Source organism: Suricata suricatta, chromosome 2, assembly GCF_006229205.1.
Source record: "Suricata suricatta isolate VVHF042 chromosome 2, meerkat_22Aug2017_6uvM2_HiC, whole genome shotgun sequence".
NCBI lineage: Eukaryota > Metazoa > Chordata > Mammalia > Carnivora > Herpestidae > Suricata > Suricata suricatta.
Window position 1 is genome coordinate 173,151,489 of NC_043701.1, and position 26,345 is coordinate 173,177,833.

Sequence of the window (26,345 nt, forward strand, 5' to 3'; positions counted from 1 at the left end):
CCACTGACCCTGCATCAGGGAAGAACAAAGTCCTACACAATTGCAATTCATACATTCACGCATAAGACCTATTTCTGTCATAGCGTACTGGCCTCCAAAGATAGGTAACGTCAACAATGTCCCTCCGAGATTCTGTGATAGCCAGACCCTTGAAATAAACTGAATACTGAAATTAACTATAATGCTGCATGTTTATGGCTGTTTAAGCTGTATAGAAAAAAAATGTTTTGCTGTATAGCTACCCAGTCAACACTTTATGATATAATCAAACAGCCTAATACAGCATTGGCAGAAAGAAGAGGAAGAGCCGGCTTCCAAGGGGGAGGGTCGCTTTTCTGCTAAGATCTGGTCCTTTCCCAGGACATATTTCCTCCTGATCCTTGGGAGTGTTGATCAGAGACATTCTATCTTAGTGGATAAGGTAATAACAGATTTAGATCACATATAAAAATAATACCATAGCAAACGTTTGGAAGAGTTTTACAGCTTCTTTGGGCACGAGACTTTCCCCGGGGAGAAGGGGGCCATTTCAAACATGCAAACTGTTAAAAACTGTGTAAGTTCTGAGAACTAGAACTCCTTTTCTATGAAATGATGTACGTAAGAGACAAATGAGACCACTGGAAAGATGCGTAATACTTGACCTGGCATTATTTAGAATATCTAGAACTCAGAAAGAATCCATCTATCGCTGAAAAAAAATGTTTAAAAAATTATGGTACGGTCACATAATAGAATACAATGGGCAGCAAGTAAAACAAATATACATCTCTACTGACACACAAAGATGGCCAAAACATACCGTTTCCTGAAAAAGCAGGCTGCAAAACTAAATGCAAAGCATGGCTTTATATTTTTGTGGACACATATATTGCCTACATACAAACGACCAAGAAAGACAGACTATAAAATACTAACACTGCCTTTTCTCCGCCTTTTCTCAGAGTCAAGATAACAAGTAATTTCTGTTCTCCTTTAACTGTTCCGCAGAGTAAAATTTTTTTATAACAATTGCAAACTGTCTTTTATAATAACATACTCATAAAACAATTATGCTCATTCCATTGAAAATTACAGTAATGCCAGGACATTTGAGGGGGGGGCAAGTGGGAAGACAATTCTTGCTTTCTTGGATGCTTGACACAGTGGCAACTAAACACAGCGACCGTGCCTACCCACGTAATCCCAAAACACAGTTGGGGTGTGTTTATAATAATTCCAATGAAAGGCTTACATACTTTTCTGAAATTCCTCCAGTTTTTTAACAGCTTCATCTCGTTCTTGCCTAATTTTGTCGCACTGAAATGAGAAAACATGTAAACGTTAAATTTTTATCATAAGCTTGGGAAGTCGAAAAAGAGCAGACTTATAAACAGTAGCAGTTCCATGAAAAGAAAACAAAAATTTTAAACCTTTAAAAGGCATTAATGGTCACGTGGTACTCTACTACTTTTGTCAGCATGGTCTTTTTTTTTTTTTAATGTTTATTTATTTTTGAGACACAGAGAGACAGAGTGCGAGCAAGGGAGGGGCAGAGAGAGGCAGAGAGAGAGAGAGAGAGAGAGAGAGACAGAATCTGAAATAGGCTGCAGGCTCTGAACTGTCAGCACAGAACCCGACCCGGGGCTCGAACCCAAGAACCGTGAGATCATGACCTAAGCCGAAGTCGGACGCTTAACTGCCTGAGCCACCCAGGCGCCCCAACATGGTCTTTGTGCCGTTTGTGTCTGGCCACTTTCCTGGGACCTTCTAAATTAATGAGTCATCACCTTGCTCATCCCATCAGGAACAGACCAATTTAATATCCTTGAGTTCAAATTACTCATCCTTTAAGAGAATACACGTGCCTCTTTTTAAGTGGGTATTTGGCAAACACAGAGAACACCCCGCACATCTGCTGGTCAGATTCCCCGAAACTGGATAGGTCCAGAACTATTTTTTTTTATGTCTTTATTTTGAGAGACAGAGACAGAGAGCAAGCTGGGGAGGGGCAGAGAGAGAGAGAGACACAGAATCTGAGCAGGCTCCAGGCCCTGAGCTGTCAGCACAGAGCCCGACGCGGGGCTCAAACCCACGGACTGTGAGATCATGACCTGAGCCGAAGTCGGCCGCTTAACCTACTGAGCCACCCAGGCGCCCCCCTCCAGAACTATTCAGAACCCCACGCACAACCGGAAGCGACGACCCTCCAAGACCAGCAGCTGCTGGGCGCCCCTTGAAATCTTCACTTAGGGAAAAAGATATCCTTGTATCCTTACAATTCCAATGAGAAAGTAGCAAAATTAAAGTGAGAGAAGACAAAATATTCTACAATAAGCACGTGCCATGGACAAACTTTTTTTAGAGGGTTTTTTTTTTTTGGTGTGTTTTGTTTTTGTGTTTTTTTGTTTTGTTTTGGTTTGTTTGTATTTGTGTTCTAGAGACAGCGAGCGACAGTGCAAGCTGGGAGAAGCGCAGAGAAAGAGAGTGGGGATTGATCCCACAACCCTGGGATCATGACCTGAGCCGAAATCAAGAGCCTTACGCTCAACCACTCAGGTGCCCCAACTACTTTTTAGTCACTGCCAAGACTGGGAGAAGTAAGACCATAAAAGGCAAAAATAACTATTAAAGCATGAGGACCTTCCAGGATGACTGGTATAGAAACAAGCATCCACTATTTTCACAAGCCCCCAAGGTACTAATGAATGTTATAAAAGCCTCAGGTTCATTATGAGGACTGACTCAACTTACCCATGAATTTCACAAAAGAGGTTAAGTACAACACATTTCAGAAAGATTTTCATCAAAAGTGTCTAAAACTTTAAAAAGTTACTTTCAACTATTAGAGCGAGAATTGAGATTTGACTTTTCTGGGAATACTCTAATACCATCCCAAGAGGGTCATGTGAATAAAGCACAACTTTAAATTATATTTAAATACCATGCCAGATAAATATATGTGGATTTCATGCCTTTGGATATTTTTCATTTCAATTTTCAGTGGCTAAAAAGGCACGAGGCCACTGATCATTTGGAAAACCCCAAGGAAGACAATGAGTTAGCCTCATCCCTCAGGCTGGCAAAAACGGAAAACGTTTGCTCTCAGGAGTTGGAAACCCCTCCTGCTGCTGGCGGGAGTGTCCACGGGCATAATAAACTATCAAAATTGAAAATGCACGTACCCTGTGACGGCAAATCTACTCTTTCCTTGAAGACTTTATTTGTAAATCATCTCTACACCCAACGTGGGGCTCGAACTCACAACCCCGAGATCATGAGTCGCGTGCTCTTCTGACTGAGCCAGCCAGGTGCCCTTGGACTTCCACTTGTAGATTCTATTACTAGAACCTCTAGTAATGTGTATAAGCTGGTCTGTGCGCACACATTCAACATTTATGATAACAGATCATGGCGTGTTCATAGAACACACTAGAGACCAGTGAAAGTGAACGCATATGAGCTCTGTGTCAACATCCACCGCAAAAGCCATAAGGGTGAGTAAAAGGAGTTGGAGCATACATACCAGAGTATACCTTAAGCAAATAAAATCACTTTATATACTATGCTCTATTATACTATACGTGTACATTTCACAATACACATGGCATATATAGAACATATAAAAACACATAAGAGGAAGATACATACACCATTTATCAGGGCAAGTGTCTCTTAAAACATAAGCAGGGAAGGGGCCCAGGGCAGAATGGCACAGGGGACCTTCAATTTTATCTGTAGCATTCTTTTTTAAGTAAAAACAAAAAAAAACCAACAACAATTAATTCTGTGAGGGCCACATTGGTTATGTCAATCTCTGCCTTTTTCTGTGCTTTTAAAATATTTTTTAATTAAAAAAAATTAAGACGTAAACAGTTCGGTCTTCCCCTTTAATGTCTCAAGAACTGAAACTTTAAGAAAAAAAAGAACGCCTATCTCCATTCGTTTGGGGAAATCCATTCTGGCAAGAGCACACGGAAGAAGTTCTGGAGCTAAATGAGCAAGGCTGTTTACCAAATCCTGACTTACAGCCTCCATAAGAGGGATCAGCCCAGACCATTTCCTTAGGGAGAAGGCATATTCTCTCATTAAGCTTTTCTTGAGGAACCTCTCCACTGTAGAGGGAAAAAAAAGTTATGCTGTCTAATGTAGTTTCGAGTTCCAAGTTAACAGATAAATTACATTTACTGTTTGTGTGTGTGTTTAGACTTCTAAACACTAGAGTTCTGGATTTTCAAATAAGCTCTCCTAGGTCCTTCCCCTACCAGACAGCAGAACACTTAGCTAGCCAGCGGCTTCAGGAATGTTCTTCTTGTTTTCTAGAATGAGGCTTTTGTTTCTGGGGAACTTCCCCACCAACCTGCCAGTCTGCACACCCACCTCCAACAAAGCCCTTTAGTCTAAATGAGCACAAACGAAACATAACTTCTGACTAGACTTACGCTCTTGAGCTATCATTGTGAAATGAAACAGACCTGATGCTTTCTTTTGAACTAACCTCGTGTTCCTTGATCTGGCATTTCGGAAAGGTATAACCCTGTAGAAACGGTCTTCATCTAAGATTTGGCGCATGGGCGTGTTGTCCCTGACTTACCCCCACTTGGTTTCTTCTAGATACCTCTCCACGCGCCACGTGCAGGCACCAAGGTGAATTTAATTCTTACTTAAATTGAAAGCCAGGGTTCTCCCGGAGACAGGAGCGTTCAACAGGACGGCATTCTGCCTACTCGGGTTTGGAAAAGGCCTCCAACTGCCATCGCACACTAACTACCCACGCAGGTACCGTTCGCCGGTCATGACCGCACATGACAGTTTTAGGTGAGCTTATGCTAGCTCCCCACAAGGGAAGCCTTATGCCATGCTCTCTGCTCATAAGGCCCAGGCACACAGGCTTTGGTTAATAACAGGCCTCAGTGCCACGGCCTTATTCTAACATGTCAGTAACCAGGTTCTATCACCTGGCCATATGTTTTTAACACGAACCCTACAGGCATCACCAGAGGATTCAGAAGCCGTCTCCCAAACCCAGCTGTATTCCATCAGGGGTCTTCATGTCGCTTTGCTTTCTATTTTCTGCAACCACATTATGATAGAACTGGCAGCCACAGAATTTACCATCTGCTATGGATACTGAAAGGGGTGTGTGTTGGGGGGGGAGGGGGAATCTACACATGCCGCAAACGCAGCTGACTTACTCCACACCAGAGCTGAACAAAATATGAAGGACGGACCCCTTCACTAAGCAGAGATCCAAATATCCACTCATTTCATCATTTGAGCTGAACCCAAGGAAAACCTTTCCACCTTTCTCTCATCCCACCCACGGAGGGAAGTTAGCAAGGATTCTGGGCCTTTTCAGGGTGGGGGGGAATGTTGCGTCTTTATGTCCCGCAGGAGCCCCTCACCATCCCACCCTTCCTCTCCCCTGCCCACACAGCTGCAGCATTTGTAGAAACGGCTTCTTTTTTGTGCGAGAATTGCTCATGGCCACTTCGCAATAGCGACAGATGTTCCCGGGCCCATGTCGCTTCATTATGATGCCCAACAACTCTCTGTGTAGCCCTCGGCCAGGGTAGAACCCGGTGGCATAAGGGCTGGCTGGGTGAAGCAAGCTGGATAACATGAGGTCTATTCTAGAGTCTCTATGGTGGCTCTTTATGAAGCGATGACTGGGCCAGCGGCTGGCCTTGCCGGTTCTGAACGCTAAAGGCCCTGGTCTCAATACGCAAAGCCCTGGCCAGGATCCACGACTGTGCCTTGAGCCTCGTCTGGGCAGATACCTGGCTTCTGAAACGGAACCAGCACTTGGAAGCATGGAGGGAGTGACCTGCAGAGGTGAGTCTCTCCGGGGTGAACTGGCAATCCCGCTGTCCCTCCCCCACCACAATGGACAGCTCCCTTGTTCTCCCTCACACACCAGCCATTTACACAACACGATCTGCTTCACAGGGCTCAGCAGAAACACAGAGAACTGCTACAGACACCAACCTTTCTTTGTATGTTGCTGGGCGTACGTTTGATGCAAGAAAAATCCCAATATCCTGAATTGTGTCTAACTCCCACTAACATGCACGTCCATGCTTATCTCGGTGGTACACAAACTCAGCGGAGGGCTGCCAGCCTGGATGAGAAAGGCAAGTCTGGGGCCCAGGAAGGACGCGCACACGCTGCACACACACACACACAACACCGACAAAGCAGACAGTCCACACAAGACAACTACCTTAGTGGATGAAGGAGACTTCCAAGCAGGCCGTCTACTGCAATCACTGAGTGCCTCCATTTCCTTCCTCTGAGCACTTAGCACATTACCCCTACAGCACCCACGCGTGCCGTGCACTGTGTTAAACACCGGGGGGAGTACAGGGGGCCACCTAGCAGACCGCATGCTCTCACAGAACCTGCAACCTACCAAGAAAGAAGCAATTCATAGAAACACGTGCTCTGATGAGAGAAACGCAGCACGACAGGAACACACGGCAGAGGCCTTAACGCCAGTCCCGGAAGGGCTGCAGCCCTCCACCATGTTTACTTATTTGTCCTGAAGTTCACTCCTTTTACGTCCAGTTGCAACTTTTAAAAGTTGAAGGCCGCCTGGGTGGCTCAGTATGTTGAGCGCCAACATCGGCTCAGGTCACGATCTCGCAGTTCCTGAGTTCGAGCCCCACATCAGGCTCTGTGTGACAGCTCGGAGCCTGGAGCCTGCTTTGGATTCTGTGTCTCCCTCTCTTTCTGCTCTTCCTCCTCTCATGCTGTCTGTCTGTCTCTCTCTCTCAAAAATAAACCTTTAAAGCCTTTTAAAAAAAACACTTGAGGCAAGCACAGCATCAGAATGGTGCCTATTTACCTGTTTCAGGACCTCTGGTGATGCATTCGGTTGGATAATGTGGGGAGATCCACCTGGGGAAGCTGGGCTAGAAGGGGACCGTGCTTCCCTGAAAGGACACAATACCTGAAGTCCTTCCCCCTGACATGGGCTCCCCCTCGCCCTCTTTCTCTTTTGGTGGCGTTCTTTCTTCCAATTCAAAGTTCTTTCCCTCCAATTTTCACAGGCAATAAAGTCATAGCTGCCCCCGGAAGCTGTCTCAGAGCATTCTCCAAATTCTAGGTATTGTGTGTTCGATGGAAACACATGTCCTCAGCACAGAGATCCTTGCTCTTTGTTTCTGGATAGATTGCTGTTAATAAGAGACTCATTTTCACTTTCAAACTGCTAAGTAATTACTTTTTCTCTGGCACAACCACTTGCCACTCTGTTCTAAAGAAACTGCATGTATGTGGATGTATTATGCATGAACAGTTAGCATAATGGATGCAGATCTTGCTCTTTAAAGTGGCTTCTTTACTGATTTTTTTTTTTGATAAAATACTTTGGGACCTTCACCTCTGAAATTTACACGAGAGAAAGAAATGCGAACAATAGACAACAGGAGCCAAGATGCAAACAGTATCACATATCTGGCTTCTTGAAACCTAAGTCTTGGAAAGTGTCTGTCTCATTCCCTTTCATTCATTGTTCCCTGGCAAGCTGACAGAGCTGCCTGCCGCACGGTGACAGCAGCTGATCCAAACGACTCCTAATCAGCCACTTAAACATTCATCCATTTCAAAACTCCATCTCAAGACACAATATTAAATATAAATACTTACTGTTTAAAGGCAGACATTCTTCTATTATACAAATTTCCTTCTTTTTATGCACCCTCCACACACACACCCGCCACCCTGAGAAATGGGAAAGCTATCCCATTAAAAGCTCCGTGAGGCTTCCCCCACCCCATATAGGAAAAAAAAAAAACCCAAACAATTATGACAAAGATCCTGACTGAGTCCTAAGGAGAGTGCCCTTCGGTTGGAGAAGCACGACTAACATCTGAACATGGTGCCTGTTTCGCCAGCCAACAAGTACATTTTATTGGGCTGATTCCAAAATACATGGTCTTCTGGTTGTCCTAACCTCGAAAGAACAGATTTGGAAGGGCTGTGGACTTCCACATGATAGGCTTTCTTGCTCGTTAACATACTGTTGAAAATGTCATTGAGAAACTAGGCCAAAGAGAGAGAGAGAGAGAGAGAGAGAGAGAGAGAGAGAGAGAGAGAAAGTACACTCTTTCCATAATCTCCACCTACCCTGACATTAAAGAAACAAACAACATTTTACACCTTAAGCCAACCCCATACAGCTTGCTCGTACGCTATATATTCTGATAACAGTCTTGGTTGAGAAAATGTGATCAAGTACATAAGAAATACACAGATATTTTATTATAAAGAAGTAAACCGTCAATTCTGCTTGGGAGAAAGTTGAGAAGACTGAAAAAAATAAGGGACATGTGAGCCAAGCATTAAGAGCTATTAAAAGTTTGTCACAGGGACGAGGGGAGTGTCCTTATCTTTCTTCCTTTTCCCATCCCACCCCCGGACTCCAGGCATTCACAGCACGGTTTATCAGAGTTATCGCCTGTGTCCCTCATTCGAGTCGTTTTACTCGGGAGAGGGGGACTTTCATGTCCTTTTTCTTTATACTCCAGCACTTAGAAGGCGTTCAACAAAAAGTCTTCCCTCCCAAAAAGCTTTCCTCATAAACTCAAACAGATTTTGATCCTATCCTCAAAGACCAAGAGAAAAACCACAAAATTAGCAACATTCCATTTTTCTTAAATAAGGACACCTGCAAAGGAAAAGCTCATCGAAACCCTGGCCCGCCCTTCCGGGCCTCTCCTCCTACCCTTGGCACACAAGTGCCAGAACCTATGTGCACACACACTCCCACACCTGAATCTCCCGATGTTAAGATTCACTCGATATTTAACTTTCAGTTTTTAAAACCTGAAACTCTACCTAAAAATACAAACCTATCAATGGTCAAGACAAATGGTCCAGACAGGTATGGAGTCTGGTAACTGGCTGTGGAAAATTCATGAGCTAACAACAGAAAACCAGGAATAAAACCAAGACCATCAGCTCCTGTAGTTTCCCTGCTTCAAAAAGAACATTTGTGGCCAGAAGACCCGTGTGTGAATCTAGACTCCGTTAAGCCCCTGGGGTCTGTTCCATGCCCTGGAGCTGACACGGAGCTGTCTGAAGCATCGAACGAGGAAGACAAGCGAGTGTGCGTGGCCCAAAGTAGCTTCTCAATAAACAGCCCCTCAAGCAACTGTGGGCTCTGAAAAGACCAGAGTCTCTTGGAGGAGACTCCAAACAGAGCATAAAAATATCTTGCCCAAAGAAATCACACCCGCTGTCTCTTCTCATTGATAAGGTTCATGACCTCATCAGCAACAAAGACGGACTTGCTGTGGACAGGAAGAAGGGAGAAACAACGAGCAATGTGTTTCTTTTGGTCCCTTTCCACTTGTGCAAAATTCCCCCAGATCAAATTAAATATGGCAGAAGGTTTTACTTTGATTTCCTCTCCTTAACAAACTGAAAACTCTGCTCTGGGGCTGCTAGGTAAGGACGGCCAGGTGTACCTCCGGACCCGGACCAGGCAGAGCCCACGCAGGCCCAAGAGAGGCTCTGCCGTAGAACACGGTGGTCTCCAATGACCACCGCCAGAACTAGAGCTGCTGCTGCTCGTTCCGCGCTGCATAGAAGGCTTTTCTTTTTTTAATGTTTTTTATTTGTTTTTGAGAGACAGAGACAGTGCAAGAAGGGGAGAGTCAGAGAGGGAGACACAGAATCCGAAACAGGCTCCAGGCTCTGAGCTGTCAGCCCAGAGCCTGACGCGGGGCTCGAACCCACGAACTGTGAGATCATGACTTGAGCCGAAGCTGGACGCTTAACCCACTGAGCCACCCAGGTGTCCCAAAAGGCTTTTATTATATGCTTCCCTCCTTTGTAACACAGCCCCCCTATTTTGGAAAGAAAAGAACTTCAATAATAAACCTATTAGTCCTTTAACAGAAGATAAACAGAATGCGGTGAACTCTTGTTCTGTTTTACCCACAAGCACGGCGTTCCAGATTGCTTCCATTCCTTTCCTTCCTGTTTCTGTTCATCGTTATTTTTTAAAGTATTAGAACAGAAGAAGGTCGATAATGCATGCAGATGTTACAAAAGTATTATCTCTCTGGGTAGAGAAACATGGAAATACTTAATGGGCAGGGACGCCTGGGTGGCTCAGTCAGTTAAGCACCTGACTCCGGCCCAGGTAACGATCTTACGGTTCGAGAGTTCGAGCCTGGCGTCAGCCTCTGTGCTAACAGCTCAGAGCCTGAAGCCTGCTTGGGATTCGTCTCTATCTTTCTCTGCCCCTCCCCCACTTGCACATGGTCTCTGTCTCAAAATTAAATAAAATTTTAAAAAACTTTTTTTAATAAAAAAAGTAGTTGATGGGTGAAAGTAATTTATAATCCTTCTCTCACCGAATGCATCTTACCTGTAATTCCACTTGTGTAACAGATGGCTCACTTAAAACCTCACCGCAGAAAGTGGCTCTCCGTGAAATAACCATCACCACTGCCACCTGGGGGGGGCAAGGCTAGGTCTACATGCAAGCAAGGATTAAAGGAGAGAAAAGGGGCACCTGGGGGGCTCAGTCGGTTGAGCGTCCAACTTAGGCTCAGGTTATGATCTCACAGCTTGTGGGTCCAAGCCCCACATCAAGCTCTGTGCTGACAGCTCAGAGCCTGGAGCCTGCTTCAGATTCTGTGTGTCCCTCCCTCTCTGTCCCTCCCCTGTTTATGGTCTGTCTCTGTCTCTCAAAAATAAATAAATGTTGGGGCACCAGGGTGGCTCAGTCGGTTGAGCATCCGGCTTCGGCTCAGGGCATGATCTTGTGGTTCATGGGTTCGAGCCCCGCATCAGGCTCTGAGCGGTCAGCACAGAGCCTGTCTTCAGATTCTGTGTCTGTCTGTCTGTCTGTCTGCCTGTCTGTCTCTCTCTGAGCCTTCCCTGCTCATGCTGTTTCTCTCTCTCTCTCAAAAAAAAGAAAAATTAAAATGTTAAAAAAATTAAAAACTAAAAAATAAAGGAGAAGAAAAAAAGAAAAAAAATTACTCTTCTGCCTCATGTTATTTTCTTCTTCCTCTTCCACCCCATGAAGACACTGGTCTGCTTTCTCTCCTCAGATCTTCTAGATCAAGTCAAAGAATTCTCCTGAGTTAATCTTTCCAATCTGTCTTCTCTTCCCCTCCAGGGCCAGGAAAGCCTGCAGAAGAGGCTCTTCCCCTCCCACTGGCTCCGCCCCGAAACTTCGGGGCCTCAGGGAACCTGGGCTCCAGCACAAAGTCCCCACCTGCCGGCACCCTCTGGGCATCTGCGGGTTTGGGTGGTTATTGTGATGGAATTAGGAATCTTGTCCAACTCTTTTTCGGGGACTTTGTCACCACATTAGAGATTCAGGCACCAACCACTTTGTGCCACCGAGATTTTCATCACCCTCATCTACCATTCCCTAAATCACCTGATGGAAGAAGAGAAGAAACTCAACGTGTCCCAGAACATCAAAGATTTATTTACAAATGAGCGAAGGAGCCTTAAAACTGGGTGACAAATAATGATCTAAAAATCCACTTTTATATGAACTAGATAGAGTTCACACTATTGATACCACCAACCCTACAGGTAGCAAATTAGTATGAGTGAAAAGCTTAAATACGATTCTTAAGAACCTAAAAAATGCCCTCACATAGGCCACAAGTTTCACAAACATATGGCTCACTGCCGATTTTCATTACGGGTCATACTCTTGAATGTTAAAGACAAGGTCTCATAATTTACAGCCATGATGACCACCTTCTTCAGTAACCACCAAGAATGTATTTCATGAATCTTCCACCACGGACATTATGTTTTGAAATAGCTGTTCTGTCAAACAAAGTAATTTCTCAATACAAATTTTGTTTCTATCTAAAAACAACGGGGGTGTGTGGGAGGCTCCAACTTCGGTTCAGCTCATGACCTTACAGTTTGTGGGTTCGAGCCCCGCGTCGAGTTCTGTGCTGACAGCTCAGAGCCTGAAGCCTGCTTCCGATTCTGTGTGTCCCTCTCTCTCTGCCCCTCCCCTGCTTGTTCACTCTCTCTCTTTCTCTTTCTCTCCTTCTCTCTCAAAAATAAACATTTTAAAAAATTAATAAAAAAGAATAATAATGGACTGCTCTGCTCTCTCCAACTTTTCATTTTAATTCAGCACTCTCTTTGGTTCTTTAAACGCAGACCTCTTTTGTCCCCTCCCTAAATTTACAGGGTGAGGAAAAAAAAGATATATAAACAAATATCCACAAATCTGAAATGGACCTGTGTAGAGACATAGAGGTAAGTAGTTTATAAAGGTAAGTAGAATTCAATTATTTAAGTTTCAGACTAAACCTTCCAGAGCCCTTGAACATATTCACCAGGGGCGCCTGGATGGCTCAGTAGGTTGAGCGTCTGGCTTCAGCTCAGATCATGATCTCACAGTTCGTGGGTTCAAGCCCCGCATTGGGCTCTGTGCTGACAGCGGGCTCAGAGCTTGGAGGCTGCTTCCGGTTCTGTGTCTCCCTCTATTTCTGACCAGCCCCTGATTGCACTGTCTCCGTCTCTCAAAAATAAATTAAAAAACATTAAAAAATTAAAAAAAAAAAAAAAAGGAAAAGAAAATACAGGCATTAGTATCTTCAGAGTGAGTGATTTTCAACTTCCAGGATATGATTCACACTCTTAGAGGAGGCAAGCACAAAAAGGGTTTAGGAAAGATGGGCTAAACAACTAACGACTAATGCCGAAGAGTTCTCTCCAGAATCTGCTGTGTCTGCTCCCCAAAGATAAATGCCTTGCTTTCAATTCCATCACTAGACCCCAAATCTGGTTGTTAGGGAAAGAGCACAGGTCTCACAGGCCCGAGTTGCTTGGCCCGGTGCCTTGCTGCACATTTAGCTGTGCACTTAATCTCCCAGAGCAGCGCCCACTGCAGCAGGCCTGCTATTCTTTACCATCTGGAGCCTGGAGTTGATATTAGCTTGAACCACACATGCAGGAGAAAAGAAAAAAGAAAGAAAAAAAACACTCCCATTCGCATTTAACTGAAATTGGTGGCAGAACAATGCGCCATGCCGTCTAGGCTTTTACACATGGAAAAAAAGAAAGAAAGGGTAAAGTACGAACCTTCTCCTTTGTTTTCTGGTTCTCTGCTCTGAGGTCTTCATATTCGCCTATTGCTAAAAGGAGAAGAAAAAAAAAAAAAGAATGCAACATTATAACACTATCAAAAGTTTACAGTAGGAAAACCCTGGGTCCAACTAACCTCTGTTGACTTATTTACTAGGTCGGGGGGTGGAGCCGAGCAGAGGCTACAGTTGAGTCCCTCTGCTTTAAGGAAGGGTAAGAATAAAAGAGACCACAGCAGCTGTGAGCCCACCAGGCCAAATTTCGGATCTCCCTAGGTCACAGAGAGACAGACCGAGGAGCCATAAGTGACTTGGGACAAATCACTTCTCCTTGATGCCCGGCACCTGGGCCCGTGAAAGGAGACAGGTGGGTGCTCCGTGAAGTTCCTTCCAACCCTGTTAGTCTGAGGTGCTGTCATCGGAGGTTTCTTTTTAAAATCAGCCTCCAGGAAATAAAGTGGGCTCACACGTTCCGTTCAGCGGCACACATCTGCTTTATCCACAGAGCATGAGATGGATGCCAGAGGCATTCAACTCCGAACAACTATTTCCTGGCCGCAAAGGTCATCGATTCGCAAGCCATGACCAGACACCAGCCGGATTCGCTTCACTGAGTTGGAAGAATATGTGAACCGTTTGGAAATATTTCCAACTAGGTGAGAAACAGCAGCCTATTACTGAAAACCCTCTACTACCAGAAAAATAAAGTAGGCTGAACCCCCACATTCATCTTCTGGCTAAAGCACCACTCTGAGATAGCCTCACGGTGGAGAACACGACGTTCACGGCTGCTGATGGGAGGAGAGAGCGCGGCCCATGATTCAGGATGGAACAAAACGATGACGGTGGGCCTCGCAGAGCCGGTACCTGCTCTCAGACCGGCGCCTTGACCGGCACTGCAGAGCCAGGGCGTGCCCGGGCTGTGTTCTGGTACTTTGACTTTATCTACCAAAAGCTCAGGTTTGTTTTGTTTTTTTCTTAAAGGACAGAGTTTCTTATTTCCACGAATCACCCAAAGATAGAAAAAAAATAATCTGAAACCAGTGGTTTCAGGAGCATCCCAGATACTTCGGTCATTACTTCCAGGAGTGTAGGCTTCTCACCGCTGGAGCAGAGAACGCCTCTCAAAACATACAATTCACATGGTGAAGTGTGTCCTCCCTCAGCGATCCAAAGGGGTTAGAACAGCTGTGGCAATAACAGGACCACTCCCTGAACATCCAACCAAATGAACAAACATTTATGGGATTACATCATCAATGCCCAGAAGTTTTAGTGGCACTCCGGGACCCTCTAAGTAAGAATTAATGGACAATTTTTTTGAAGCCGAAAAGAATCCTTGAAAATTAGCCCATAAAAGAGATAAATGGATACATGTAAAGATAGTAGCGCTTTTTAAAAGAATTACAGAGATGGGAGTGGTCACAGAATGAAGTCCTGTGCACACCAGCTCCGTGTGAGCCTCGGCCACACAACACCCAACCTATGGGTACAAACTAAACCTGTCCTTGCGTATGAAAAACATCAATGAAATGACCCCCTACTTTTTTAACAGAAAGAAACAAAACCAAGAGATTCTAAAAATACCCACCTATGCACTGTGTAGTCTAGGGCTGTCGTCCAAAATCTTATTACTATATCTATTCTTTCAAAAAATAAATATGTATTTTATTGAGAGACTTTGGTTTGCTGGACACTTAAAAGTACCCGCAGATGAAGTTGAAAAATCAAAACTGATTTACCACTCTTTTCTGGATGACCTACTTTATCAATGTACAAACAATAAAGGTATAAAAACCATGAATTGATATTGAGAAAATTTTTTTCTATTTAAAACATTAGATAACAGCTTTGAAGCTTTTAAAAAATACTGATACAATTCTTCCATTATATTACGAGTAGAATGCAGATGAAACACCACAGACTCCAACTACCAGGTCTTCATGAAATGCATTAATTAAGAACCCTTCACCCATCATGCCTTAATGGGAACCACAGAAATATGCTGTGACCATGTGCAACTTAAAAAAATAAAGCCAAGTAAAGGGAATGGAGAGGAAAAGTGTAGGAAGAATTCAATGGGAAAGGGGCATTTGGGAGATAGGGGATAAATGGAGAAAAAAACATTACTTATATTTTTATTTCTTTGAAGATAAAAAGCCAAGCTCACTGCCCTAAATAAGATTTACATACACACACAAATCCCACAGTGAAAACGCATGTAACCAACCCTAACCTCCATGAACCTGGCAAAAATTGGAAGTGACCTATCTTATTCAGCGACTTCCTTTTTGGCAATGCTAAAGGGTCACAGAGAAAGCCTTCTCTTTGTTTTGGAATCAGCTCACTGGTTGGGAATTTTTTTTTTTAAGTGAGTCACACAGCTCAAGTGATTTGATGATACAGCTCCTCCAAGTCTTGAAGTAACCAATACCAAAGTAAAGCTGAATCTGACCAATGTTCCACCATAGGAAAGCTATCCGCAGCTTAGGAAGACTTCATCTCTGGGGTTTGCTGGCCCAGTGTATTTCACGATCATATAGCAGTATATGTCACGTAACAGTAATTAAGAAGCCCAGCCAAGGGACACTGGTCTAGTTGGTGACTCTCTCCGAATCTCAGATTCCTCCTCTGAAGAGTAAGAATCATCATTATTCATCTTTCTCACAGTGTTGTGATTAAGGATTAACATGTAAGACGTAAGAGTACCTTAGGTGTATTACGTGTTCGGTACTTGTCAACCACCATTACGGTTTCTGATACAGGAGAGCACATCGAATCCTGAAACCCCAGTACTACTACCCTCCACCAAATAAAAGGAGGAGAAAGAAGGATAATGATCAATGGTACTGTGTTGTAGCTAAAAAAAAAAAAAACAAAAACACAAAGGTGTCAAAGTGGTAGAAGCCCGTCTGGGAGCTTGTACTTTTCAATCCTGGCTTCCCATCACGATCACCAGCGGAGCTGTTAAATCCTACAGATGCCTAACCCCCTCTCCGCCCACCCCAACCCAAGATTCTAATTTAACTGGTTTAGGGTGAACCTTGGGCACCATATTTGTTTCAGAAGTGAGCACACCAGGTGATTCTAATGTGCAGCAAGGGAGGGGAATCGCTACATGAGAGTACACAATGGGAGAAAAAAGGAGGGTGTGGAGAAAACGAGGAGAATATCAGGCAGGGCACGTGTTCCAAGGATCATGCTGGTTTTCCATTTCCCAACTCCCTGATGCCAAGAAAGGGAGTTTTCTTTCCAAGCTGGAAATGATGATACAGCCAGCCCAGAAGCCTGATGAACAGACTTCACTGTTTTGGAAGCATGACGCTTCAAGTTCTTAACTACAGGCCGGTAACAACACCTCTGGCTGAAGTGGATAACAATCACCAATCACCGTGTGCCTGGGGCTTTCCGGCTTTGGAGTGAAGAGCTCTGTGTCACTGGAAAGCCCTGAGTCCCTGGCGGAGTCATCCCCCCAGCTCAAGTATAAGCACCTGACAAGGGCTTCTAACCAACACCTTCCAGACCTGAACTGTCAAATAGGGAGTCACTAGCTACATGTGGCTGCGTACACGTAAGCTAATTAAAATTAAATACAACTTAAAATTCAGTTCTTCGGTTACACTAGCCATATTTCAGGTGCCCAACAGCTACACGTGGCTAGTGGCTACCACACTGGACAGTAGACACAGACCATTCTATCCCAGCAGGAAGTTCTACTAGACAGTACTATTCTGGGCATCTCTGTCTAGATAACCCTGTAAGCATCTCAAACTCTACATGTAAGAAAGTGAACTCATCGAACCCCCTTTCGCCGAAATCTCCTCCTTCCTGTATGCGTGATGTCCTGATGGGATCATCATCTACCTGGTCTTCGGGTCTACCTAGTACCTCATCCTTGATTCCTCTCTTTCTCCCACCTTCCAACAGATCATCAAAATGCTCCCATCTCTTACAAAGTCTCTCCAATCTGTCCTTCCTCTATAACAGTAGGTCTCTCCTAATTCTAGTCCTCAACAACGGTAAAACCCTCTCACGTAGCCTCTAGCTTCCCTCTATCCCAAGTTCATTCTTTACAAAGTAGATAGCACAGTAACAAAGCAACCTGGTTATATCACTCTTGGGTTTAAAGCACACAAGGACATTACCTTTACAAGCTGGGACACCCATCCCCACTCCTGCCATTCAGTCTTAGAGACCACTCAATCCATCACACCCAAAGTCCCAATGCCTCCCTGGCCCCTCCAAGACCTTCCGTACCCAGGTCCCTTTATAAATAGGTTTCCTTTGCCTGCAGGGTCTTCTCCTTATCTTCCCTATGTCCTCCTTGAAAGTGCAATTCAACTGTCATTTCCTGTAAGAAACTCTCCCACATACCTAAGACGAAATCAACAGTTGTATTCCTAATATACTACTAGAGTACCCTGTTTATATATTTCTACCAGAGCATCTATGTAAAACATTATAAATTATCTGAATGTAAATCTGTTTTCTTATCTTCTCTCCCATTCAATTCATTCCTATAGACCTCACACCCAACAGAATATGAAGCAGAGTTGGCTCCTATATTGACTGAATGGCTGGTTCACTGAAGTCTGGGATGTGGAGCAACTAAGCCAAATGACAAAGTCCTCACTTTTTAAAATGTTCACTTATTTATTTGAGGGGGGGAAGGGCAGAGAGAGAAAGGAAGTCAGAGGATCCAAAGAAGTCTCCATGCTGACAGCAGAGAGCCAGATGCAGGACTCGAACTCAAGAACCACAAGATCATGACCCAAGCCAAAGCCACACACTTAACCAAATGGCCCCATTTTAAAAATGAAAATACACTGGGCACCTGGGTGGCTCAGTTGACTAAACATCTGACTATTGATTTAGGCTCAGGTCATGATCTTACTGTTTATGAGTTTGAGCACGGAGCTTGCTTGGGATTCTTTCTTTCTCTCTCAATAAATAAATAAAGTTAAAAAAAATTAAAAATGAAAATGAAGATACAAATGCACAGAGAAGTCAAATCCCACAGTAGGAAATATTGGAGGCAGGTCTAGTCTACTGATTTCCAAAGTCGTTCATGTAAAAAACATTACTGAGCATTACTGTGTTAAAACGCTAGACCAAAAATAATCTTCTAGGGTGAGGACTCCGTCTTTATGCATACAGATGCCCACATCTAGCACAATGCCTGACACACAGCAGGCGCTTGATAAATGTGTGTTAAATTAAGGAAGAAGAAGAATGGATCTAGGTCTTCACATGAACAACTCGTGAAAGAGCACATACTCACCTCCCCATATTAAAAGGGTCTCTTACATCACATGTTACAACAAGACACTTAATAAAAGTGAAGCTTTAAATAGCCATCAAATACAACCAGAAAAACACTGCCTCATAAGATCTTCTAATGTAGATTCTCATCCATTAAGTCTCCATCTTTGAGGCTCATGGAGCCTTGAAACACCTCTTACTAATGGGGAATGAGGAGATGAATCGTAAGAGATAATGTTCAATTAGGACATTATTCCCTTCTGCACACATGCCAATGGGTCCTCTCTTAGAGCCAGAGTAGAAAGAGAAGTCATTATACCTCCCTTATTAATTAAAGCATTAGAACAGCCAGAGAAAACACTGGTGGAAAACCCGATCAAAAACCAAAGATGACGGATTTCCCATCTGAAAAGAAATTATGGCAAACTCGAAATGGCTGCATTACTTGGTAGAACACCACAGCTCGGTGTTAATGAATTCATGATGCTTAAGAAGCACTCTCAACGAACTACAGTAATGACTTCAAATTAACCAAGAGAAAAGAAGGAAACTGAGTAGGCTTAAAATACAGACGGAAGTCTGGTTTCCCGTCTGGCATGGAGTTTTGACGTCAACACTCTTGTCCTCATGGCAACAGAAAAGCTCAACAAACCAAAAATCAATGACTCTTCGTAGGTCCATTGGAGAACTGAGATCACAGGGCAAACTGCTATTCCAAAGACTAGAGAGATGGGCAAGATACAGACAATCACAACTTATTGGAGCAGAAGCTGAGGAACAGAACCTCGTCACCAAGCAGTGCCAAGATCGGAAAACCTAAGTGCTCATCGGCAAATTGCTGAAGGCTCACATCTATCAGGTTTAAGAACTCCAGGGGGCAGGCCAATCTCAGGAGGGCCCCAACCTTTTGTGAGTTTTACCTCCAGGAGTGTTGCTCACAGTAAACATCAGAAGAAGAAATCTCCCTACTGCCTCTGGGCCCGGGGCAGAGGGGGGGGGGGCATGTTGAAATGTGCCCAGAGCCTCTGTTCTTAGCAATGCCTGCCCCTAGGAAAAATGATTTCATCAGAGCCTAACAGACTTGGAGGAAGATAAGAACCAACTCCAGCCCACTCTAGCCTGCCTGTCTTCCCTAAGGAGAAGGAACAAAACTGAGAAGCACAAGTGAAAGCCACAGCCCAAGGGCAGAGGCTCACCAAGACACTGAAACCTTATCACAGGACCCTCGGAGGCCTCCCCCCCCCCACACCTTACCCCCATGACTATTTATAGCAGAGTTCTTCCTAAGTGCCACAACTTGGAAGCAACCACCACGTTTATCATCAAGTGAACAGATAAAGAAACTATGGTACACCCACACAAGTATTATTCAGTGATGAAAAGAGATACCAAGTCACAAAAAGACACAGGGGAACCACCGTACAGGCATATTGCCAGGTGAAAGCTGTCAATATAAAAATCCACACACAGTATGATTCCAACTCTAGGACATTCTGAAAAAAGCCAAACTATGGACCCAGTAAAAAGATCAATGGTTCTGCCAAGAGTTCAGGAGTGAGGAGAGAGCCATGAACGGGGAGAGCGCAGGGAATGCTGGGAGCAGTGAAACTGTCCTGTGTGATAATGGAATGGCGGGCACATAGCATAGACTGTCGAAACCCACAGGATATATAACGTAAAGAACGAACCCTAATGTAAACTATGGGCTCTAGTTAATAATACTGTATCAATACGGCTCATCAATTCTTATTTTTTTAACATTTTTTTAAAATTATGTTTATTTATTTTTGAGAGACAGAGACAGAGTGTGAGCAGGGGAGGGTCAGAGAGAGAGAGAGAGAGAGAGAGAGAGAGAGAATCTGAAGCAGGCGCCAGGCTCCAAGCTGTCAGCACAGAGCCTGACGCGGGGCTCGAACTCACACGTGTGAGATCATGACCTGAGCTGAAGTCGGATGCTCAGCCGACTGAGCCACCCAGGCGCCCCTCATCAATTCTAAGAAATACACCACACTAACTCAAAATGGTAATAACAGAGAAAACTGGGAGTGGGGAAAGTGGGGGAAGGTGAAGGACTATATGGAAATTCTCCATACTTTCTGCTCAGGTTTTCAGTAAACCTAATATATATATATATACACACACACACACACACACACACACATATGTATATACACACACACGTATGTATACACACATATATACATATATACAAATATATATACATGTATATATAAATTATATTTGTGTATGTTATATATTTGTATATAAATTATATATATATATGTGTGTGTGGCCTTCAAATATATATAAAACAGAATCCTACTGATTTGTGCTATACAGGATTTGAGATAGAATCAAGTCACTGAAAGGATCCTAATATGTTACTAATCATTGTACCCTCCAAAAATTTCAGAACTCATGCTTTAATATTTAAAATGGTCACCAGCACGGTAAGCAGACAAGAAGGAAAGCCATGTTCCTTCTGTATTTCAAAGCCAAACACTGTTATCTACAGCACAATGAAGTTTAAAATATGCCTACTTTTTGGATCCCCTTCTGAAAACCTTTCCCACAGCTGCACTCACAGATACGGGTGTACAAGAATGTAAGCAGCATCTTTATTTTCATAAGCTTTCATTTTATAAGAGGCTTTAGATTTACAGCAAAATTGCAAAGACGGTACAGAGAGCTCCCTCTTGCCCACGCCCAGTTTCTCTGATTACTAACACCTTACGTTAGCATGGTACCTTTATTATCATCAGGGGACCAGTATTGACACATTATGAACTAAATCCATACTTCATTCATATTTCCTTGGTTTGGACCTAATGATCTGTTTTTCTTCCAGGATTCCACTCAGGTACCATGTTACATTCGGTTGTCGCCTCTTGGCTGTGACAGTTTCTCACTCTACAGGCATATATTCACCTATTTCTATATGTAATCATCTATATCTAGATTAAGTAAAACATGAACCCATACTGATGTCTCTTATCTATTGTCCAAAGCATTATTTTTTAATAGCAAAGACAAAGAGACACAGAGATAGCCACTGAGAGTATATTAACCTCATTGGGGGAAATCTGTAGAATGCAACACTATCCAAATCAATTTTTTTAATGTTTATTTATTTTTGAGAAACAGAGAGACAGAGCATGAGCAGGGAAAGGGCAGGGAGAGAAGGCAACACAGCATCGGAAGCAGGCTCCAGGCTCTGAGCTGTCAGCACAGAGCCCAATACGGGGCTCGAACTCACAAACTGCCAAAGTCGGCCGCTTAACTGACTGAGCCACCCAGGTGCCCCTATCCAAATCAATTTTTAAAGATTCCATTCTATATATGTGCTGATAGGAATTCCATAATACATAAGTGATAAGTACATATGTGTGTTCAAGAGCACAATTTTGGAAAGGTGAAGGAAAAAAAGAAAACAGTGTTGACTCTGAGGAGTGGAAAGGGGGTGAGAGCGTGCATGACCAGTGGGACGACACTGTCCTCCAGGCGGAACGCAACCTTAATCACAATGGTCTGCGGCCTCAGAAGGATCACGGCACATTAAAAGACGTACGGTATGCCCATCGTACTAACATTTTGTGGGGAGAGGAACAGCTGGGAAGGAAAACAGTTGGGGGTTCTTAAAAGACTCCTCAGGAGAGTACAATGAAATAAAGATTAAGAAACAATGAATCGGAGGGAAGAATTCACTGCAGTTTTCACGTAATATGCTTATTTTATCCTAAATAAGCAGATGTTTATTTTTAAATTCAATTTAAGACAAAAGTAAGATTGAACGACCCAGTGGACAAGTTACACGAACAGTGAAATTCTGACCGGAAGACATAATTCTTCAGCCCATGCTGAGCATCTATCTGCCTCTGAGATGGGAGTTCACAAACTATAAGAAGAAACTGCATTTTTAGGGTTTACAACCAATACCAAATGTCCCCCAAAGCCTAAAATACTTACTCTCTGGCCACTTACACAAAAAGTCTGCAGACCTCGGATCTACAGTATATTGGCTTAAAAACTTTTTTTTTGGGCATTCATTTGGTGGAATACTATTCAGCAATGCAAATAAACAAACTACAACTATACACATTGCTGGTAAATCCCACATGGAATGAGTGAAAGAAGACAGAGCAAATAATGTGGTCTGTATGATTATCTTCAGGAAGCTGCAAAACTTACCTTTGGTGACAAAACTAGCATCGGGGAAAGGCAGGTGAGAATTGGATTGGAAGGTTATAAAGGGCTTTCTGGAAACGTCGTTCTGACTTAAGTGTTGTTAGAAACATTTTTTTTTCAATGATTCACTGAGGTGCTCATTCGTGCACTTTTCTCAAACTACGTTATATTTTGTTATGAAAGCACAACATCCTAAGTGTTGATTTTACAAAGATACACCTAGATGAAGAAAAATAAACTGACCAGGTTTCTTTTCATAAACAAGTAAGTAAAAATGGGCATATGTACCCCGATGATTCAGAGACTGGTGGCCCCTGGACCACGCTTGGAAAAATAGTGACGTGAAGCCAAGTTTGCACTTGATACCATAGCAACTGTTTAATCCCAAACTGCTTTCTACTGACTGACTTTGTATGTATCCAAGACTGACAATGCTTCCGCTTTTCCTGACTGATACAGTCCTGGTGGTAGGCAATCATTTTGGTCCCTTTTGTGGAAATAATGTTCTCGCTACTTTCTGGCCTAGAAGTCAGAGCAACACTGGGAGCCTCTTTAATGACTAACTCAGCTCTAAGACTAAGCCTGACTAAAGTCCCATCGGAACCTTAAGCACTATCGCTATAGTCTTGGGGAAAACAATAACTAACTCTAAAGTTGAAATGCTACCATGCTTTATTTAAAGCCCATTATTGTCTTACTGTAGGATAGTGTTTTCAGTTTGCTTGGTGTGGTTTTGGTCTCACGTTGTAACATCATTAACTGTTGGGTGATGATCACACCCTTCAAAAAAACTGTCTCAGCAAGTTCCAAATGACTTGACATTACGACACTGCCTAGTTTAGTGGACGTCTCTTGTCCGTGTCTGCCCAGCCTGCAGCCCCCCACCTTTCTGGCAGTGGCACGCCATTCTTTTCCAGACAACCTCTCCAATCTATTGGCCTTCGTAGGGGCTGCCAATCAAGGGGCCCTGCCCAAACGACACCAACCAGACGCACTTCCTGGAATTCACATGCCTGCCATCATCTCTAGGCTAGGAACTCCTCACCAACAGGGACAAGGTTTTATTCATTTCTTGATCTCTGATGCCTAGCACAGTGCCTGGCTATGAATATTCAATGCATGTGGGATGAATAAATTACCGAGAAAATCATGTACCTTAAACAAATGCTGAGCTGAGTCGATCATTTCCCAGCAGAATTCTGGAGGGGGACAAATCATACAATGTTTTGTAAGGGAAACGTCCACTTTAGTAGCTAAGAAGTATGCATCGGAAATAGTATCTCGAGTTGCCACTTGTCAGTGCATTAAAGATGTCAATCAGTCCAATAAAATAAAGCTCCAAAAAGGACAAAAAGAGAATTACCTCATTACCTCAACATCTGCTTGAACATAAGCAATCACACACTGGCTAATTTTTTTTAAGGGACATAATATAACTTTCTGGAAAGACATAATATAGCTAATTATACCATTCACGAGGAGGGAACATACAATGTTTTGAAGTAATTCAGAAGTGGGTGTGATTTATAAGACATAGAGCCTAGGGAACGGTAAGTATAAATTAGAGACTGTTCATATTATGACAGACTCCGTCATTACATTTCACAACTTTTGTCAGAAGCAACCTTATTCACCACACCACTGAAGGCTTCACATTAGGGGAGGCTGCTGTCAGTTCTGCCATTCAGAGTAGATAGGAATCTTCTTTCTGAGCACCCTCCCGGGGATCGGGTTCAAATTTTTGACTAAAAATTCACTAAAGAAGAAATGAGATGAGGAAACCAATACACTTGTAGAAAGATGTCAAACGTCACTGAGAACATCACTTAATTTTTCTGACAGTACTATCTTTGTTCATCTTGCTCACCAAAAATTAAGAAAGTCATCGGAGTGTCAAAATTGGTCAACGTGCTCGCTTCGGCAGCACATGTACAAAATTAGTCAAGACCGGGGTTGGTCAATGTTGACACGTGTTGAGGGGAACGGACACTGCTGGTGGGGAATGTGAACCGGTATAACCGTTTTCAGGGGCGTCTTGATGATGCCTAGCAAAATTTTATGTCTACCACGGGGCACCCGGGTGGCTCAGTCGGTTGAACATCCGACTTCAGCTCAGGTCATGATCTCACCGTTCATGGGTTCGAGCCCCCCACATCAGGCTCTGAGCTGACAGCTGGGAGGCTAGAGCCTGCTTCGGATTCTGTCCCTCCCTCTCTCTCTCCCTGCCCCTCCCCCATTCATATTCTGTCTCCCTCTCTCTCTCAAAACTAGATAAATAAACATTAAAAAAAAACAACTTTAGTCTACTTGCCCTCTGATCCAACAATTCCATTTCTAAGAATCTATCCTAAAAAGAACAATGTGTAATTGTACAGATTTGTGTGGTTATTTGACTCACGGCTGTCTACTAGACAGTAAACCTGGGGGACAGCAAGGACTGTTGTTTTGGTTCACTATCTACTTCCAAAGCCTTCCACATGGGCCTCATTCATGGGAGGTACTTGCTAAGTATTTGTTAAAGGAATAAATGCATATGTTTACACGAGGTTGAAAAAGGAAACTAGAGTGTTCGTTAATAATGGTTCTTCTTGTCCACATTAAAGAGGACTAGTGAAATTATTCACAAGGTCAACAGGTAGTAAAAAAAAATATATATATATATAGTCTATCTTCAAAAATAAATCATACACACCATCAACTTACAAAATTAATGATCTTATGGGTAAGAGCCCAAACACCTAGTTGCCTGTTTTTCCACCTCAAATTCCCATCTTCCCAATTAGTTCCAAAGGTCAAACAGCAGTTAAATGTTCTTGAAGTAAGTCAATTGTTATCAAAGTCTATGATCTAATGACAAATAAATGCTCTAGTCTTGAGATGGGCTGAAAAAAAAAACCCAACACCTGTGTAACCAGACTCACTCCTAAAAAAAAAAAAATTGCACCTTTTAAGACACACAAATTTCAGAAGACTCACTGTTCTGCCTTTGATATGCCCATCCATCAAGGAACTACATCCTCTAAAAATACCAAACTGTGGATTTGTTTTCCGGTATGAGATTTTCCAGTATCTGAGAAAGAGCCAAAAACTGGAGAATCCTCCCTTTCTCTCGGCTCTCAAATGCAACACAGAGAACGTATTCCCAAATCAAATACACACAACTTGTGGATTCTCTGCATAATTAAGCCACCCTTGAAATTATACTCAGAATAAAAACAACTGAAGTTTTTATTGCATCATTATTTGAAACCCAACCATCCTCAAGAGCTCCGATATCCAAACTGACAGCTATTACCAATGACGGAAGCTCCAACTGTCTAGAACACCAAGGAAGAGTCTCTCTCTACCTTGGAGGGGTGGGGAGGTTGTGCTATTAGAGATAAAACAGTACCAGAATTCAGCCCCTCAACTAAACCACTGGAGAAATGTCAGATTAAGGGCATTCTGCCCACCCACTAGATTCATTGACGGTTGTGTCTTGATGACCTAAGGCTACTCTAGGATGGGAGTTGAAGGTACTGGGAAAAGCCATTAATATTTACCCAATGCTTTCTAGATGCTAGATACAACAAAGGAAATGGGCTTGTCCATCTCAGTGAGGTAATAATTCCCAAGATCACAGGACTGGTAAACAATTGTGCTGAGATTTGTTTCCAGGAGTGTGAACACCAGAGGGGTCCACATACCCGTGCGAATGGTAAGTCTGTGGTTTCGAGGTGCATGGGAACTGGGCCGGGCCCAACAAAACCACCTGGTTTGGCATGATCACCCAAAGGCCCATGGAAGGGAAGAGCCTTGGTAAGCTGGGCCAACAGAAGTGAAAGAGCTGAG

The 26,345-nt window shown here is 43.4% G+C and overlaps 1 protein-coding gene across 6 annotated transcripts in view; it reads right to left on the reverse strand.

Annotated features, from left to right (window-relative positions):
* The window catches only part of SHTN1 (shootin 1), a 98,786-nt gene that overhangs the window by 72,019 nt on the left and 422 nt on the right, over window positions 1-26,345 (reverse strand). For all 6 annotated transcript variants that reach the window (XM_029932659.1, XM_029932656.1, XM_029932655.1 and 3 more), the window contains exons 2-3: window positions 13,066-13,118; window positions 1,239-1,299 (exon numbers count right to left, since the gene is read on the reverse strand). In XM_029932659.1, the coding sequence (XP_029788519.1) occupies window positions 1,239-1,299; window positions 13,066-13,106 (102 nt within the window). In that variant the 5' untranslated portion in view covers window positions 13,107-13,118. The remainder of the gene's footprint in view (window positions 1-1,238; window positions 1,300-13,065; window positions 13,119-26,345) is intronic.